The sequence below is a fragment of the Drosophila obscura genome, unplaced genomic scaffold (assembly GCF_018151105.1).
Source record: "Drosophila obscura isolate BZ-5 IFL unplaced genomic scaffold, ASM1815110v1 contig_198, whole genome shotgun sequence".
Classification (NCBI taxonomy): Eukaryota; Metazoa; Arthropoda; class Insecta; order Diptera; family Drosophilidae; genus Drosophila; species Drosophila obscura.
This window is the reverse complement of record NW_024542787.1, coordinates 449,916-468,199: the sequence shown is the minus strand read 5'-3', so window position 1 is coordinate 468,199 and position 18,284 is coordinate 449,916. Positions and strand designations below refer to the sequence as shown.

The window sequence follows — 18,284 nt, the reverse complement described above, 5'->3', positions numbered from 1 at the left end:
TCGCTGATACTACCGGGTTCTTCTGGAGCAGTCTCTCAGGCGGCGCAGTGGATACCGACGAACCGGGGCCGGTATAGCGGGTGACATAGCGTACATGGTTGTTGGGTCGATTTGCAAACTAAGGGGCGCGTGTGTAGGAGGACGGGGAGATAGGAGCTTGACATCGGGAGTCACGGAAACTCCATACTGGGCTTCTAATTCCGCCAACCGAGCACGTACCATGTCAGGGAGATCATCTTTGTGGGCGAATGTCGCCAGCCTACGTCGCAATTCTTCGACCGTTCCAGCACTGTCCAACCCGAACGCAGCAGTAATAAGTTCCAACTCGTTTTTGCGCCTGACCGAAATCCACTTGACTCCCATTTTGAGCTAACCTGGATCACCGATGCTTCACGTGGTTTATAATGAAATGTCTGACGCGGGACACGAGGAGTTAACACGTGGGTACCGGTATCGGGGCGAGTGGGACTACGAAGGGCCACGATCAAAATATTGGGACGGCGTTGACACGGGGCTTTGCAAACAGAACGGGACGGTGCTCAAGAGTGCTACGATAGTTGATTCCTGCCCCGAATCCGTAAGTTCTCTGAGCGCTTAACTTTGGAAAACACGTGAGGAGTTGCACTCAGTCAAACACTCGTACTGATCGTAGTTTCCGTATTCGCTTTTGTTACCGTTTTTATCAACGCACTTGGTATATTCGTTGTATTCCGACCAATGAACTATGTTTATATACGTTGTGCTCTGACCGATTACTGGGAAGAACTGTGTTTATATACGTTGTGCTCTGACTGATGACTGGGAATAACTGTGTCTCCAGTCTCAGGGAGCCCTGCTTATATTGGGTTTGGCTACGGTCAGGCCTCTGCTGACGTCGACGTCTTGGACTCGACCGAGAACACCACGCGGGAGAGCTAGGGATGAATGGTTAGATAGGTACACGAAGATCGTAGGGTGCGTATAGTGTGGGAAGGAAAGAGTTGTATGAATATTGCTGACGAACTGTTCTACCTATTCCTACTGTCGAAGTCTGAAACTACTCTCATATCTGGGCTCTCTCTCTTCGTCTTCGATATCTAACGGGGACTCACCGACGCTAGGCTCTGGTGCTACTGTACGCGGCGCTGGGATTCCACGTGGCTTAGTCTGAGGTTCCCGGGGATCGCCGAACTCTTCGTTTTGCTCATCTCTCTCTCCCATCTACTTTGTCGTTGAAAACTAACGGAGACTGCAAAAATTTTGAGCTGTTCTGTACTTGCTGCTGAGCTGTACTTTTGTACTTCCTCATCCACCCTTTTCGCTAGAACATAACGGCGATTGCAAGATTATTGCGCTACGCTGTGTTTGCTGCTGCTCGATACTCTTGTCGCGTGGTTTTCTCTCTGCCTCATCTACTCTATCCGCTAACGCTTTTTGCCTTGCTTGCTTGCTGCCGGGCTTTTCTTTTCGTACCACGCTTCCTATTGCCACCATATATGTTTCCAATCGGTTGTATGCGATGCTACCTATGTTTTGAACTGATGGGTCTTTACGCCACGAAGGGTGTAATCCTCCAGAAAAATAGCATATAGTTTGTCTCAACAGTCCCTGCTCGGGCGCCATCTGTAAGGTAGTGTTCTTGGGCTGGGGTACATACCTCAGTCTGCCCAGGGTCACCTACAGATTATTTGTAAGTTGCTGAGACTGCTGAGACTGGAGGGCATAGTATTGGGGCATAGTGAGTATCGATGCCCCGTCAGAGACGGAACCTTCGAGAGAGGTTATTTGGGGTAGGACAGTGACTTGACTTGACTTCAGTGTCACATAATGAGTGGTAATCGTTTCAGTACGAGAACTTATGATATGAATATATTTAATTGTGTTTTATGGACGTAGGTATATAAGATTGTGAGGCTCCCAGAATGGGTCCTCACATAGCTATGTTCCACACTTTCACGGAATAACTAGCAAATTCCGTGCCGCAATTTTCCGCGGTGCTGGAGACAGGCCTTAAACTGGCTCATCGTTTATTAGTTTTAATTTTTGTTCATAAAAGTTGTTTACTGTTATCGGTTCAGTTTCTAATGCAAATATTTCAACATATTCATATTTGAATGTCGTCAAAATTTTCCGTATTTGCATCGGATACTGTACAATTATTATTGCGAACAAGCGTTTTTCGCATTTGCTTCACTATCTACAACGCGGACATTTTGGTAGCCCTCTCGGCTATTATTTGGTGGGTTACCTTTGTTTCGGTAATAGTACCGAGTGTTGTAGTTTACGCGGAATTGTTTGGTACCGCGACCTCGGGTACCCTGGAAACGTCCTCTGTTTCCACGATACCCTCTATTTGAATAGTACATCACGGTATCCGTTCGTCCAGTTGCTTTAGTGCAACTGGAAAAAAATTTCGATACCGCCGCGCTCATTGTCGAGAAAGTGCCAGCCTGCATTATTTTTGACCTAATAACTCCCCATTCCATTCCTGAAGGTCGTTAAATATCTGAAGTTTGTTTGTCTGTCAAGTTCATTAGCGCGGGACATATGCCTTTTCTTAAGGCTTTTATGATGCATATTATATATTTAAATTACAACAATAAACAATATCAAGATTAGAAACCACAATTCATTAATTCTTTCGGTCTGGTCAACAATTTGGATCTTGTTTACCTCATTGGCGTTTGGGGTTTCTTCTTTTGACTGTTGTTTTTCCCATCTTTATTGATTTACTAGCAGACCCGTGCGCTTCGCTGCTTACTAAATGCATTTCATGTTTAGGAATTCATTAAATTCAAATTAAAAAATGATTATTATCATTGATTATAATTGTTGAGCTATTGAGCTTTTTCAATAGCGTAGAGTTTAATCGAAAATTTATACTTTGATTAATCCACAACACAGTTTCTTTGATTATATTAGTTTTCTTTATTTGCCATGTAATGCGAGTGGGAAGACTATGGGCAAGAGTTAGCAACAGGCGGACCCGTGGTGGACCGTGTTGAAGCGAGAAAAAATGGGTTTTTTGTATAAAGAATAGTAATGATATGGTAGTCAGGTCAGTGTGCCAACCGACGATACGTTGTTTTTTGGATGATACGAGATTTGGAAATGTATCTGCTGCGCAGACGAGCCTCCCTCACAGCCTTCGTCGGCTGACGAGTTTCGGGAAGGGGCAAATGACTTTAGAGCGCAGAGTCAGGTAAGCAATGTTGTGCGTAAGAGATTAGCTCTGCTCTCTTTGCACTGCAATGGGCCGGCGCTTAGCCGTTTTGAGCTCAGCTACCCTGGAAACGCCATCTCTGCTGGCGATCAGTTTCGTCATTGATGGGTCATTGCACACCCAAGACAAGGCAGTTGTGGAGTCGGACCAGCAATAGAATCTTCCAGTGGACAATTTAAGTTGCTGTATCTCACTGATAAATTGAGAAAGCAAGTCAGCGCCACATAACTCCAACTTGGGCACCGTCAATACCTTAAGAGGGGCGACCCGAGACTTCGCACACAGAAGTTGCACGTGCGCGCGATTATTTGTCCTTGACACAACGTAAATACATGCGCCATAGGCGTCTAGGCTGGCGTCACAACACCCGTGAACTTCCACTGTTGAATTGGGGAGAACTGCCAGACGAGGAAATCTAAACAGCTCAGGGGTGGACAAACTCTCGCAGAGAGTTGGAGCTGCTCCTTCCATACCAACTGAAGGAAAATCAGGAATTCCCTCAAGTACGTCAGGGACGTTGGAGCACCATTTCCGAATTTGGAACCTTCCCCGAGCCAATAACCGTGTCGAGCTTGAACGCCTTCACATCCTCGTGAGGGGAATCTCTCCATAAGATGCACGGCAGGTAATTGTCCGGCTCAGATATTCGGACACACCTGTACATCTTGCAAATGTCATCAGTCAGCGCAATGAGGAACCTACGGAACCGAAGCATCGTATGTAGCAGCTTTGGCTGGATAGTAAGTGCAGTGGCTAAGAGAATAACATCCCTGCAGGAGTTCGGTGCAACCAGAGAGGCAGCTGAGGACTGTGCCTGCGCTTCAGGGTGCGGGAATGAAGAGACAACGGGTTTCGTGGACGAGGGTCTGGCGTTTAAATGCAATAACGTGTGATGTTTGCTACCACAGTGGCGACAAGTTGATGACCTGCGCAAGTGCGCAATTGATGGCCAGCCTTTAGGCAATTCAGGCAAAGACGAAGGCGAAGCGACGGCGAAAGATTTCCAAACAGCGCGCAGGTATATATACTATGGCCAGCAGTATTGCAAAATAGACACTCAAGAGGCACAGACTCAGTGGCTACAAACTAACTTCTAGTGTTGCTCTGTACTTTTTTAATCTTTCCCACCTGAATGCCAGGCGTATACATTGCCATAGCGTGCTCCCGATTCTCCAACTTCTGACATCTTTGCTCCAGAAAAGCGGTGAATTGTTGGCTTGTGGGTATGCTATCCAGCGATAACGTTTCCTCCCACATGGCTTGAGTAGCGCTGTCCACCTTCTGCAGCAGGCTGTGTATCAAAATACAGTCTTCAATCTGCTCCGTTGTCCCCATACTCTGCAAGGGCCGAAGATTAGCATTCACAGTGTCCGACAAGGACCGAGGTTGGGACACAGACGAAGCCTCTATGCGCGGCACACCCAAAATGTCTGTGACATGCGCCTGAAAAATTAAACGCTTGTTATTAAAACGCGTATCAAGGAGGTCTAGCGCGATGAGTTAGCTGGCGTGTGTGAAATCTAGAGACGAAATAGTGTCTAGTGCTGGTCCTTTCAGGCAGCAACGAGGGGCTGCAGCTTCTCCACATTTGAAAAATCGGTATCCTGGTCTATTATGGATGAAAACATGCTCCAAACCGAGGAATACTGAGCGTAGCCCCCACTGAACTCAGGAAGCTGCAACTCCGGCAGGCGTGGCCGACTTTGCACTACGACCGTAGTTGGGGCCTCTCTTATATGGTCTGTCCGTTGAGCATGGTATCATTGTGGGCTGCCGCTTGTTTAATTCCCGCTTCATGCGAATCTCCAGCATGACCACTCGTCAAACTCATCCCTCAAGGGACTACCGATCTCATCGAGATCAATCTTCTCCAGGGCATTATGGTGCCCGTTGAATGAAGCTTCAAGATCCGCTAGCAACTTCAGCCTCACGTTCAGCTCCTCCTCACTGAGCTCGCCAATCCTCTCCTTGCCGACGGCCGTTTCGATTCTCCGTGCTGCCCCTAGCATGGATTGCACCTTGCGCTAGTAGCATGCAGCTTCCGAATCGACGAACAATGGTGAGGGGGCAAGATTAAAGGGGTGCTATTAGAAGCCATTGGGTATGTTTACGAAGCACTGGGTTAAAGTTTCTGAAGCACGGAGAGGTTAATAGCCGGTGAATAACCTCGAACAGTTTTACAGGAACTGTAGACTCGATCGCAGCGCTCAAACACACGGGCTCACAGTTCTACAGACCAGCAGCGAAAGTTCACAGTTTTAAAAGAACTGAGTAAGTGCAGCTGACAACAACAATGGCATATACACTTAGAGCACCGAAAACCGAAACGAAACAACCGCAAGCAAAACCGCAAAGCAGATGACGCGAGAACCGTTCATGTTGCTTGTGCACAAACGACGAACCGAAAAACCGTGGTACAAAGCGAATTAAGCAACCGACAAGTGTTATTTGCGAGGCATATATATATATATATATATATATATATATATATATATATATATATATAAATCAAGTCATCGGGGTCACAAAAATGTTAAGCTATTGAGCTTTTTCAATGGCATAGAGTTAAATAAAAAATTTATACTTTGATTAATTCACAACACAGTTTGTTTGATTATATTAGTTTTCTTTATTTGCCATGCAACGCGAGTGGGAAGAGTTAGCAACAGGTGGATCCGTGGTGCACCGTGTTGAAGCGAGAAAAAATGGGTTTTTTGTATAAAGAATAGTAATGATATGGTAGTCAGGTCAGTGTGCCAACCGACGATACGTTGTTTTTTGGATGATACGAGATTTGGAAATGTATCTGCTGCGCAGACGAGCCTCCCTCACAGCCTTCGTCGGCTGACGAGTTTCGGGAAGGGGCAAATGACTTTAGAGCGCAGAGTCAGGTAAGCAATGTTGTGCGTAAGAGATTAGCTCTGCTCTCTTTGCGCTGCCATTGGCCGGCGCTTAGCAATAAACGAACAATAATCAAAAGCAACAAATATACTTTCACAAATTGCAATTGTTCTCTGGATATTTTTTTTCTTAAAATGTTGATCTCTTAAATGTGGGTATTTATTATTTTAAATTAATTTAAATTTTTAGGTTTTTACCAAAATATATAATTTTGGTTAAAATAATCTTATATTATTGTTTTGTTTTTATGTTGGCGGCGAACTTCGCCTTTTGCCAGAAAATTTCCTGCGTGGGCACTCTTTTTTTTCCATGTAGGTTTTATTATTATTATTCTAGCTCTTCCTTGTCTTCTCTCGTCTGATTATGCTGTTTTTGTTGGTGCTTTTTGCGCTGTTCCTCTTCCAGTCTGTCGATGCGTGCCCAAATGGCACTAGCAGTTACCCAGGAGGGTGGGGGGTCTCTGTTTACTTGATCAACCAATGGCAAGAGCCGCTCCTCTTGAAGCCTTTTTCTGGCTAGGGCTTGGACGGCGGCGGTCTGCTGCTGGGCACTCTTTAAGCGCCTTCCTTACCGCTGCCTCATGGCTTATGCTCATCCTCGTTGAGTCCTTGTGCCATAGTAGGCAGTATCTGTTGGCGTATTAGGCAGGAACTGGTTTTTATTATTTTTGTTTTAGGTTGCCGGATTAGGCAGGATCGCCATGATATGAAAGGCTTGCGTTCTGGTTTATAAATGATTCTTTATTGAAAAGTAACTTATATTTATATGAAATAGTGAGGAGGCATTACCTCCATGCAGGTGACTCACCGCCCCGGTCTGTAATATGACGCGTCGGATTTCGGACGGCGGCGGTAGCTGTTTGATAAGGTTCTCTAGCTGGATGCAGACGCATCACTTTTGGGCCACGACAGTGACCGCCGCTGGGACCGCATCACATTGCAATCCGTCTTTAGGGTGGTTCTTAAACACACTGCATGAATACACTATAAAACGTTTCCGTCGCGATAAAGTATATACATTCTTGATCAGCATCAATAGCCATGTCTGTCTGTCCGTCCGTCCGTCTTGTTTGTCACCTAGATCTCAGAAACTATTAGAGCTAGAGCGACCAAATCTTCTTTCCAAGCTAATGTTATATTACACTGCTACAAATGTATTTCAAAATTCCGCCCCCACAAAGGACAACTGAAAAATAATTAGTAAAGCCAAAATAAAAAAATTTATTTTCTGTTCTTTCCCCCACCTCTTTCGGAGCTGCTGACACTACTCATTCTCTTTCTCGCTCGCACACACTCTGCCCTGTGCAATGCACAACCTTTGCGGAAAAGATGTAGAATCTACATTGTGTATGTATAATCTACATTTCAGAAGTGGAATCAACATTGTAGATGTAGATAAGAGATGTAGGAAAAAATTGTAATATATAAAATTTTTTAAATCTTCATAAATCATAAGCTCACATACGGGTATTAAAGTAGAGTTGGTCCACAGAAGCGACTCACACGTTCCTTCTCGTTCGATTTAGGAATTCGGGAGCGACTAACTTTCCGTTTTAAAAGGTAAATCGGAAATTTTTCCGAAGCGGAACACCCGAGCCTGCCTGTATATACATAACTTTCCCTATTTCGTTCCGATCCGGGCAAGCATCTACATATTATTTATGCCTATAATTTAGAATTAAGTTCCACATTAAAATTAAATAAATAATACTTTATAATAATATTTATACCTATATTGATACAAATATTTTATATGCATTTTCCAATTGAAAATATGTGAAAATAATTTATAGGGCTAAATTACTACACGACGCCTGGAATCTAGCTTATGCAGGCGAATTAAGTTTTGCAACGGCTTTTAATATGACTTTATTCATGAAATATGAGCGCAATCATATTGTTTGGAGTCCTGTTTTTACATTTATAGACCATTTTGGGCGGTATATCGATATGTCTGAAGTTCATACAAAATTTGAGGTACATACGCGGAAAATATAAAATTAATATACATACTAAAAATTACATAGTGCACAATTTTCACATTTTCAGCAATATACTACAACTCTGTTGACTCCTTTATACGAGGAGCTGGGGCCTGAAAGTGAAAATGAAGAACATTGGAAAACAGAGATGCGGAAATTGGCTAAGACATTTTTGTGTCGTGCAGGTTATCAGCCATGTATTGCAGCAGGACAAAAATCATTTGAAATGTGGATAAATAAATCTGATACTAATTTTGATCGGTTGGTGTAAATAACTATTTTTAGTATATAACTATAATAAACTTTATTTCAGGATTCCTAAAGAATACATTTGTCCTGTTTTTAAATGGGGTTCGATGGAAGAATGGAAATTTGGACTTAAACATGTAAGCCAGTTCCCAAAGTCCCGTCTACGAAGTGAACGAACTTTTCTATTGAAAATGCTCGTTGGCTGTCCATCGGATCATGAAAAGATTAATCATCTACTAGAGTTGGTCCTATTGGGTGCTAGTTCCAATTTTACCGAGAACGACATATTATTAATTTTAAATGCTTTAAGCGGCGGATCTGTTGGATATACATCTTTATTGAAATTTGTTTTCAAGCATTGGACTTTTATTCAAGAAAGGTAAGAACTTCAATTCTATATCATATGTAAGTATATAATTTCCTTTCAGCAAATGTATGTAAGAATAAGAATACATTTTTAGAAATTCGCAGTCTCAAAAATTAATAATGGTCGCGTTCACCAGGACAACTTGATCAGCGATCAGTGATTGATTTCTGCCAATAGTGTTGGTAAACGCAGATAATTTAGTGTTTTTGATGCAAGAATTCAGGGATCAGATTTTGAGAAATGGATCGTGAAAATGGTACAATCTATTGGTCTCGTGTATGATTGATATCTTTTGGCTTATATCGATAGTTGACATATCGATTAGAGTACGCACTTAATCATAAAGAAAAAGAAACAAACAAAGCCAAATTAATAAAATATCATGAAATCAGAATAATACTTCAGTTTTAGAAGAAATATTCGAATTTAACCTGACTGTTTTTTGTTGCGACTCGCGAATCTTCGAAGATTCGTTTAGATTCTGAGCCGATTGTATTGGCGACGAAGTGATAGTAAGGTATGGATCATACGCGTTCACCAGATCTCAAAACATGATGGATGAGATCAATCACTGATCGCTGATCAAGTTGTCCTGGTGAACGCGCGCAATAACACTACTCGACAAAATTGAACTTTTTTTCCCGCTGTGAACCAAAATGACTTTTTCTAATAGATTTCGGGTTTTACCAATTTTTTAAGTAAAATGTTTTTTTAGTTTAGTTATTTTTTAACGAATTTTTTTAATTTGGTATTTTTTTCAGAGGTAGTTCTTCTATTTTTCACATAACTTAAGTATCTTTTAGCTGGTTGCATAGAACTTTGAGTGGAGTATTTTTCACCAAAATTTTGACTTTAAAAATTTCAGGAAAAGTCGAAAAAACGGGGAAAATCGGTTGTAACTGTCGTTGTAGACATAGATAATGCATATAACTGTGTTAATCTACAAACCCTACAAATGTTAATGGATCATGAACACATTCCTACGCAATATACAGATTGGATTGTTAATTTCTTCTCATCAAGATTCTTAAAACTTGGTGACTCCATTAAAGAAGTCAATGGTGGTTTGCCTCAAGGCTCCTGCCTCTCGCCTATACTTTTCAATCTGTACACCAAAAGGCTGCATCAAATCAATGATTGCCATACGACTGTAATTCAGTTTGCTGATGATTTTGCCATCATCTCAACTGGGTACAACCACTAAGCAAACAACACATAGAGGCGTCAAATCGACTAAAAATCTTGCTCTGTCAGGAAATTTGTCTTAATTGGCAATCCCAGGCCATCTGCGGGAGCCAATAGCTTCGCCAGGGCACTCGGCTTTCTCGGTTAACCGAGAGAGACCGCCTTGCAGCTGTTCCGATATAGGAAACCGTCACCTTTTGTAACTATGCCTGTATTTGTGTCCTCTAACAAATTTAAAACCAAAATCGGGACCTATTCAGGGCCGGAGTCAGCTCTGCTACATGGCTGTAACCACCATTAAATCAGGGGCCCTCCAAATTTCCACTTGCAGCATCCCTTCAAATTTTTCATTTCAAATAAAAACTAGAAAATTGTATGTCTGTTTGATTAATTTGTATGTTTATCATTGGCTATTATATTTCTTAATTCATTCACAAACGGACTGCCTGCATGTGTGTTTTCCAACAAATTTTTTGCTGTTAGCCCGAGGGGGGGCCCTAGGCAACTGCTAATCCGGTCCTGAGACCTGCTTCCCGTCAGAGTTCTATATCCGACTCTGTTGATGTATTCTGTCACTCTGACTAACACGGGCCGAGGTGCTTACAAAGCCGCAAAAAATTGTAGGACCCCTTCAAGCACAGTATACTGAAAATAAAAAACACAAACACATCCTAAGCTGCAACCTGAAACTCACTCTAAAACAAAGACAGTCTCAAACAAGAATGTAATGACATATTTCAACCACTTGTCGGTGGGTCTAGAGTACACTCCACTATGCCTCCATCAATGGTGGTAGGTAGGTTTAGGTATCCCGTCATTAGCCTGAGTAACACACAGCTACAGGTATTAGCTAGACAATAATTCCTCTTCTGTTTTCGACACAGCTGCAAAGGCGGTCTCTATCGGCTAAAAAAAGATATAATAAACTGTAGTGCCCTGTGATAGTCTAGGGGCCTTAGGCTCTGAAAAGCCTGGGATCCAATTCGTCCAAAACAACGAAATACACGCAATTTTTAGTCAATTCCTTCACTAGCAACTTTATGTTGTCTGTTTGCCCAGTGGTACAACATAACTGAAGCTAGGAACAACTTACAGGCCAAAGGTCGCCATAACTTTCATTTGTCTGTCAGGATCTAGCTCTCAAGCTTCAATCAAGCAAATTAGCAGTTAAGGTTGCTGGAGGGGAAGGAATAACAACATCTCGGTAACATGCAAAAATTAAAGTTTTCCGATATAGGTCCATCAACTTTTTAGCGAGATTCCTAGTGCCAAACCGTGACAAATTGGCACATTGGCGCCAAAATCAGGAAAGGTCAGACAAAAGTCAGCTTCTGCTACATGCCTGTAACCACCATTAAATCAGGTCTCAAACCCAGAAATCTCTTGCAACATCTGTCAAATCTTTCATCAGATCTCAGCAGGAACACGCCATTACCAGTTCTTCAAATCTAACATTGGCAGATTAGCAAATCTCTTAATACTACAAGATTTTCGGACTGCCTTTGATAACATCAAGGGTTATCCCTCCAAAAAGATCTACGCACCTTTTTTGCTCTGGCTGGTATTTACCGCCTAAACACATTGATGAGGCCAATTTGAGAGCTGCTTAAGGTCAAAGTGCAAATCCGACACATTAGGTCAGCCTCGGTGCTATCGGAAGCTCACTTTAGGACAGCCTGTTGTACCAAGAATCTAGAGACCTTCTGTTGCAATTATTCTGTGAAAATTTTAATACAAACTAAGTCTCAAGCAAACATGTCAATTTGTTTCTTAGTCTTTGACAGGAAAAAAAAAAAACATATCAAACGAAGAATCTAACGCCTTACATTCAAGCCAACTTGAAAGTGGATTGTTAGATTGCCTGGTAAAACTCACGCCACTGAATACACTCCATCAACGGTGAATAGGATAGTGTATAATTACCTATACCCTTAGCAACAACAGCTATAAATTTAAGATTGAAAATCATTCCTCCTAACAGTTACTTTGTAGAATTAATATCACGAGAACATCATCTTAAGTACCGTGCATGCCCTCCACAACAAACAGATATCACCATAACAACTGTAGTCTCTGGTCATTGTCAAGGGGCCTTAAAGGCTCTGAAGCAATGAATCAAATTCATACCTTAACAGACGAACATACACCTCAACATAGACAATTCCTTCACTAGCAACTTTATTTTGCACTGGATACCCGGTCATAAGAACATCTGCTATGTAACTAAAAGCTCACGTTTCTAGTGCCAAATTTGCTCGACTAGCGTGGGTAGAATGCTAACCATATCTCACAACGCTATCAATGAAGTAATTAGAACAGTTACAGACAGGTCCAGATATGGAAATAAAACATAATGAGATCAAAGAAATATCAAAAAATTAAAGAATACGATATTTTAGCTTCAAGTGGTTATAGTTCGATGTGACTCCAGTCAAACCTAGCACTGGGCTGATGAAATTATTATGCCAAAAGATATTAAGGTCATTATTACCAGCACCAGGCACTGAGGAATACCCAATTTATTCAAGTCTTTGTACACAGGTCAGCCAGAAATTCCTCTGTGAAGTTTGCAGTGTTTTCGACATGTATGCGAACACGAAATTTTCTACTGCCAGAGACATGCCGTATTAGAAAAAAGTACAAGATTTTCAAGCGATGTTAGTAACATGACTTATTACTCACAAAAGAGCCCTATTTTCAGAAGAAATCGCAAAGTATATTGATGAGGCCAATTTGGAGATTCGAATCAAAGCACATGGGATCAACTCAGGTTAGGCAACTCTTCCGTAGCACTTCCGCGAGTCACCATGAGGAAGCAGCCTTCTGTTGTTCCTAAAACTTTCCTTAAAAAACGCCTCTGTTGGTATTTCTTCTCCCATAATTTTCATACAAACCGCTATCTCAAACAAACATATCATTTAATCTTTGTACCTTTAAACATGGTTGCATTAAAAGCAGTCACAATGACCACTACCTTCCGGGCCTTACAGTGTCAAACAGATATCACATTCTATTATTAATTTCCTCGTAAAAGTTATCCTCATCATCATCGAATCCACTGTCAAACTAAATGATTAGCTTGTGCATAGATTACCTGTTAAGCACCTGAATCTAATGTCCACCTTGTTAAAAGTTATTTACACCTCACATTAATTTAAGTAAACAAATTTTCACACCGAGCATCATCTTAAGCAACAGCTGTTTCCCATGGATGGTGGAACTTGGAATCATCGAAAGCAATACCGTGTGCCCTCCACAACAAATCATCGATAGCACCATACCCACTGGTATCTGGTCATTGCAGATTCATCGTCGGCGACCACTCAATTCGCTTTAGCGATTAAAAAAAAAAAAAAAATATTTTTTGACATGTGTTAGATAGACGCATTAATAAGGCGTCGTTTGAGGTATTGTTTTTAATAGCCTTTTTACACTGGGCGCGTCTGCTATCGATATCGGCATAGACGCAATGAAGCAGAAAAGGCGTTTACATTGGAAGACGTGCGTCTTGAATTTGGATTTGGGTGTTTGATGACAAGGAAAGATACACAAATTTTTGAAAAACAACAGAATTAAGCAAGACGTCAGGAAAATGGACGAAAAAGAATTGATTCTCATATTTAAATATTATTTTCAGACATTTCATTGTAGAGTTTGTGGGAGTTCTTCTTCAAATTATGAAAACCACCGAAGTTCGTCTCCAGCAGTGTCTTAATGGCATCAGGGGGTCAGAAAAATTTCATTTCAATCAGTTTCAAGTATTTTATTTAATGACTTTATGTATATTTTCACCTTTTTGCACAATCATACATTTTTAGCGCCAAAATTTTATTTTTGATCTACAATTTTTTGTTGTTATTAGTGGTGATAGTTGCGCTGATAGGCAGAAAATACCAAAAATGAGCAAAATCAATCGAATATACCGAATAGACGCACATGAATCAGACACTGACGCAACTTTTTGCCACCACTAGGGCCCTATGCTTAACCTATGTAAAAAAAACTGCGTCTGCGGCAAGACGCAAAGAAGCATGACGCAGCCCCAGTGTAAACGGCCTATAAGAATCATGGATAAACGGCCAAGTTGCAGCCGTTTAACCAAAACGAGAAAACCAAAGATTCACGGCTTTGAATGTTTTTTTGTTCATTCAATATAACTGGAATCGGGAGATCCATGAAACGAGGTTACTCAAAACAACCTGGTGAAGCCTTGACCAGCCTTGCTTCCTGCTCCTATTTTAGAGGAAATACCGCCACTAAAACGCAAAAAAGAGGAGATGTCGTCTTCGTTGCTTGGAACAACGGATTCAATTAATGACCAATCAGGAGAATATAAATATTGCAAGCCTCTTTCACAGGAACAACTGGTGGGTATTGACAGCAGTAAGGCTTTTTTGTTACACAAGCCGTCTGTTCCCATCGCCCATGCTATTAATTTGAAGGAAAAATATCAAACAATGGCTAAATTGTTTGAAAATATAAAATATAAAAAACACCAATTGGTGTAACTTAAAAGTCATAGCCAAGTAATAGGGATTGCAATGTGGTTACACAAAATACTGCTGCTTCCTGTGCCTATTGGATAGTTGAGCTAGAACTGAGCATTACTCAAGAAAACTCTGGTCAAAATGGGAGGAAAATACATTGGAAAATTACAAAATACCGCGCTCGTGAAGTTTGAAGACGTTATTTTACCACCATTACACATTAAGCTGAGACTAATGAAAAAGTTTAATTTTGTTTTATAAAATAGGGTACCCTTCCCTATCGATGAGTAATAGGCCGTTTACACTGGGGCTGCGTCATGCTTCTTTGCGTCTTGGCGAAGACGCAGTTTTTTTTACATAGGTTAAGCATAGGGCCCTAGTGGTGGCAAAAAGTTGCGTCAGTGTCTGATTCATGTGCGTCTATTCGGTATGTTCGATTGATTTTGCTCATTTTTGGTATTTTCTGCCTATCAGCGCAACTATCACCACTAATAACAACAAAAAATTGTAGATCAAAAATCAAATTTTGGCGCTAAAAATGTATGATTGTGCAAAAAGGTGAAAATATACATAAAGTCATTAAATAAAATACTTGAAACTGATTGTATTATTATTGAAATTTTTCTGACCCCCTGATGCCATTAAGACACTGCTGGAGACGAACTTCGGTGGTTTTCATAATTTGAAGAAGAACTCCCACAAACTCTACAATGAAATGTCTGAAAATAATATTTAAATATGAGAATCAATTCTTTTTCGTCCATTTTCCTGACGTCTTGCTTAATTCTGTTGATTTTCAAAAATTTGTGTATCTTTCCTTGTCATCAAACACCCAAATCCAAATTCAAGACGCACGTCTTCCAATGTAAACGCCTTTTCTGCTTCATTGCGTCTATGCCGATATCGATAGCAGACGCGCCCAGTGTAAAAAGGCTATTACGTAAAAACTATTTTTCCACGTCTGTCGCTGGAAAAAGATAAAGAAGGCGTATTTGATGGCCCCCAAACTCGAAAACTAATAAAAAATGATGGATTTGAAAATATTTTATCTACGAATGAAAAAGCAGCCTGGAACTCATTCCGACTGGTTACAAACAATTTTCTTGGTAACAGCAAGAGTGATGATTACGTTAATATCGTTCAAGACCTAATTGAGAATCATGACAAAATTGGAGCCAACATGGCACTAAAAATCCATTTCCATCCACTCCCACTTAGATTTCACCAACAATTAAAAGCTATGGAACGACGGTATCAAGGTGTTTGGAATGAGAATATGTTGGGCGACTGTGTGTGGACTCTCATAAGGGAATCTGATTGAAAATTGTAGCAACATAACACCAAATAAAAACCCATACAAAAATTAGTACTTTTTTGTCTTTTCAGTAAAGTTTAAGGATATAAATCAGTGATTTCTACATCATGTAACTACCAGCCGTTGGCTGAAGTTCAGTGAAAGGTTCGCGTTTAAAAAGCCTATATACATTTATATGTACATATATATATGGACATCGGTCTCATAGATGAGTGCAAGCACCCCGCCTAGAAACGGTTTTTGTTGCGCGTGTGTTAGTAGTTCAAGCGCAGTGCAAAGCCCTGAGAAGCTAAGGCAAAAGAAGAACTAAAATCGAACCGTTGGTTTTTCGTCGCTTGATTTCAGCTGGCCCGCGCATACAGGATGTTACATTTTGCCTTTGAAAACTTAAGTAGTGCCTCTGATTTGTGCGTGAACTTCTTGTGACGCTAATAAAATGGCAGAAAACCATGATATTGGTCATGCTTTGCCTGCTGGCCTTAAAGAGGTTGATTTTTACAGAGCCAAGGCGAAGTCGATCCAGCGCCAACTCGTGGCTATGAGCACATTTATTACCGATGAATGCATAATTCAGTTTGACGAGGCTGATCTACGTGCGCGAATAACAATGATGAAACAATGTACGCTGATTTTAACATTGCAAAATTCCAGTATCTACGTGCTAGCCTAGACGGGGTAGCACTAGAAACCATACGTTTCCTCGAAATATCCGCTGCGAACTATGCCAAAGCTTTACAATTACTTACTAATCGTTTCGACAACAAGCTCCTTCATTTCCAGACACACGTAACGGCGATATTTGGGCTACATGGTGTTGAGATGGGATCTGCCAGGAGTCTTCGGGAGCAATAAGATCAATGCTCATCTGCGTGCAATTCGGTCGTTGGCATCAACAGAGGAAAGTTTAGATGGATTTCTCATTCACATCGTAGCACAGAAGAGGGATGCCAAGACCCGGGAAAAATGGGAAGAAGACTTGCCGATCACCAAGCTGTCAAATTGGAGCACCATGACTTCATTTCTGGAAAGGCGCTGCCGGATGATGGAGAATGTGGAAAATGCGTTGGTTACCCAAACATCAAGCCATCAGGTGGGAAAAAGCAAGCAAAATCCTAACCAAAATGTCCTTATTGCCTCGTCTACTAAATCTTATAACGCTGAATGTCTGTTTTGTGACGGAAAGGACCACATCCTAACTAAATGCAGCATTTTTTTGAATTTGGCACCTACCTTGCAGGACAAGGAAGCAAAGAAAATGCATCTCTGCCTCAATTGTTTGCGCAAGGGTCATGGGTTGCAGCAGTGCAAGTCTGCAAATTGTAAGCAATGTCAAATAAAGCATCATACATTGCTCATTGCAGTTCCATCAAGTGAGGATACACTCTGCGAGCGATTGTTCAAGGACAACTGTGTTCGGCTGGAAAATGGTCAATATTCTGTTCGGCTCTTGGCTTCTGCTGGTTTTGAGGCCCTTGGAGACTCATTCTGTCTCGCTCTTCGTCGATTCAATGGTCTTGAGACAAAGTTGCTAAGAAATCCGTCACTAAATGCTCAGTATAGCGCGTTCCTTCAGGAATATCTAGACTTAGGGCACATGTCTTTGGCCTCTAACACACAGAAATTGGCGCAGTTTTTCTTGCCGCATCAGTGCGTTCAAAAACTCGACAGCAGCAGCACGTGTTGTCTTCGATTGATCCGCAAAGACCACATCCGGGCGTTCCCTCAAGGACTTGTTGATGGCGGGTCCAACCATTCAGCCAAAAATATTCAACACACTGGTTCGGTTCAGGCTCTTCAAGATTGCACTTTGTGGAGACATCTGCAAGATGTATCGCTGTGTACGGATATCTCACCCGGATAAATATTTGCAATGCATCCTTTGGCGCGAAGCGCCTACTGATGAAATCAAGGTGTACAAGCTGGAGACCGCGACGTATGGAATTTTGTGGCAATTCGTGCCATGCACCAGCTATCGTCCGACGAGGAGGCATCATTTCCTATAGGAGCTCAAGTTGTAAGAAGGGATTTCTACGTGGACGATCTCATGTCTGGTGGTGACACAATTGAAGAGGTGAATGTGATCCAGCGACAAGTAAAGGATCTCCTGCATAGAGGACACTTTCCCATACGTAAATGGTGCTCCAATGAGCCTATAGTGCTTGATGAGGAGCCGGAGGAAGACAGGGAGAAGCTCCTCAAGTTTCATGATGGAACGGACATAGCGAAGGTGTTGGGGCTTATATGTGATCCTACTTCAGATAGCCTGTTGTTCAATTTTTCGCAAATTATGTCTATTATGTCCTCTCCGCTATAGCCAGATTCTAAGATCCCCTCGGGTTAATAGCACCTATTCTGTCTCAAGCCAAAATATTCTTACAGAGCTTGTGGAAGGAGGAGTTAGGATGGGATGATGCACTGCCTGAACCTTTGTAAACAGTGTGGTCAGACATGACATCTCAATTACGCATAATTCAGAACTATAAATTCCCTCGTTTTGTCATGCTCCCGAACTCATGTCTACAGTTGCACGCATTCTGAGACGCCAGCATGACCGCATATGGTGCTTTCGTTTACATAAGATCGAACAGCCAAGGACT

At 41.6% G+C, this 18,284-nt stretch overlaps 1 protein-coding gene across 1 annotated transcript in view; it reads left to right on the top strand.

Annotated features, from left to right (window-relative positions):
* Nucleotides 1–18,284, top strand: part of LOC111076699 (leucyl-cystinyl aminopeptidase) — a 227,761-nt gene that overhangs the window by 186,123 nt on the left and 23,354 nt on the right. Inside the window, exons 10-12 of the mRNA XM_041593718.1 lie at nt 7,896–8,079; nt 8,152–8,345; nt 8,398–8,712. Coding sequence (XP_041449652.1) covers nt 7,896–8,079; nt 8,152–8,345; nt 8,398–8,712 — 693 coding nt within the window. The remainder of the gene's footprint in view (nt 1–7,895; nt 8,080–8,151; nt 8,346–8,397; nt 8,713–18,284) is intronic.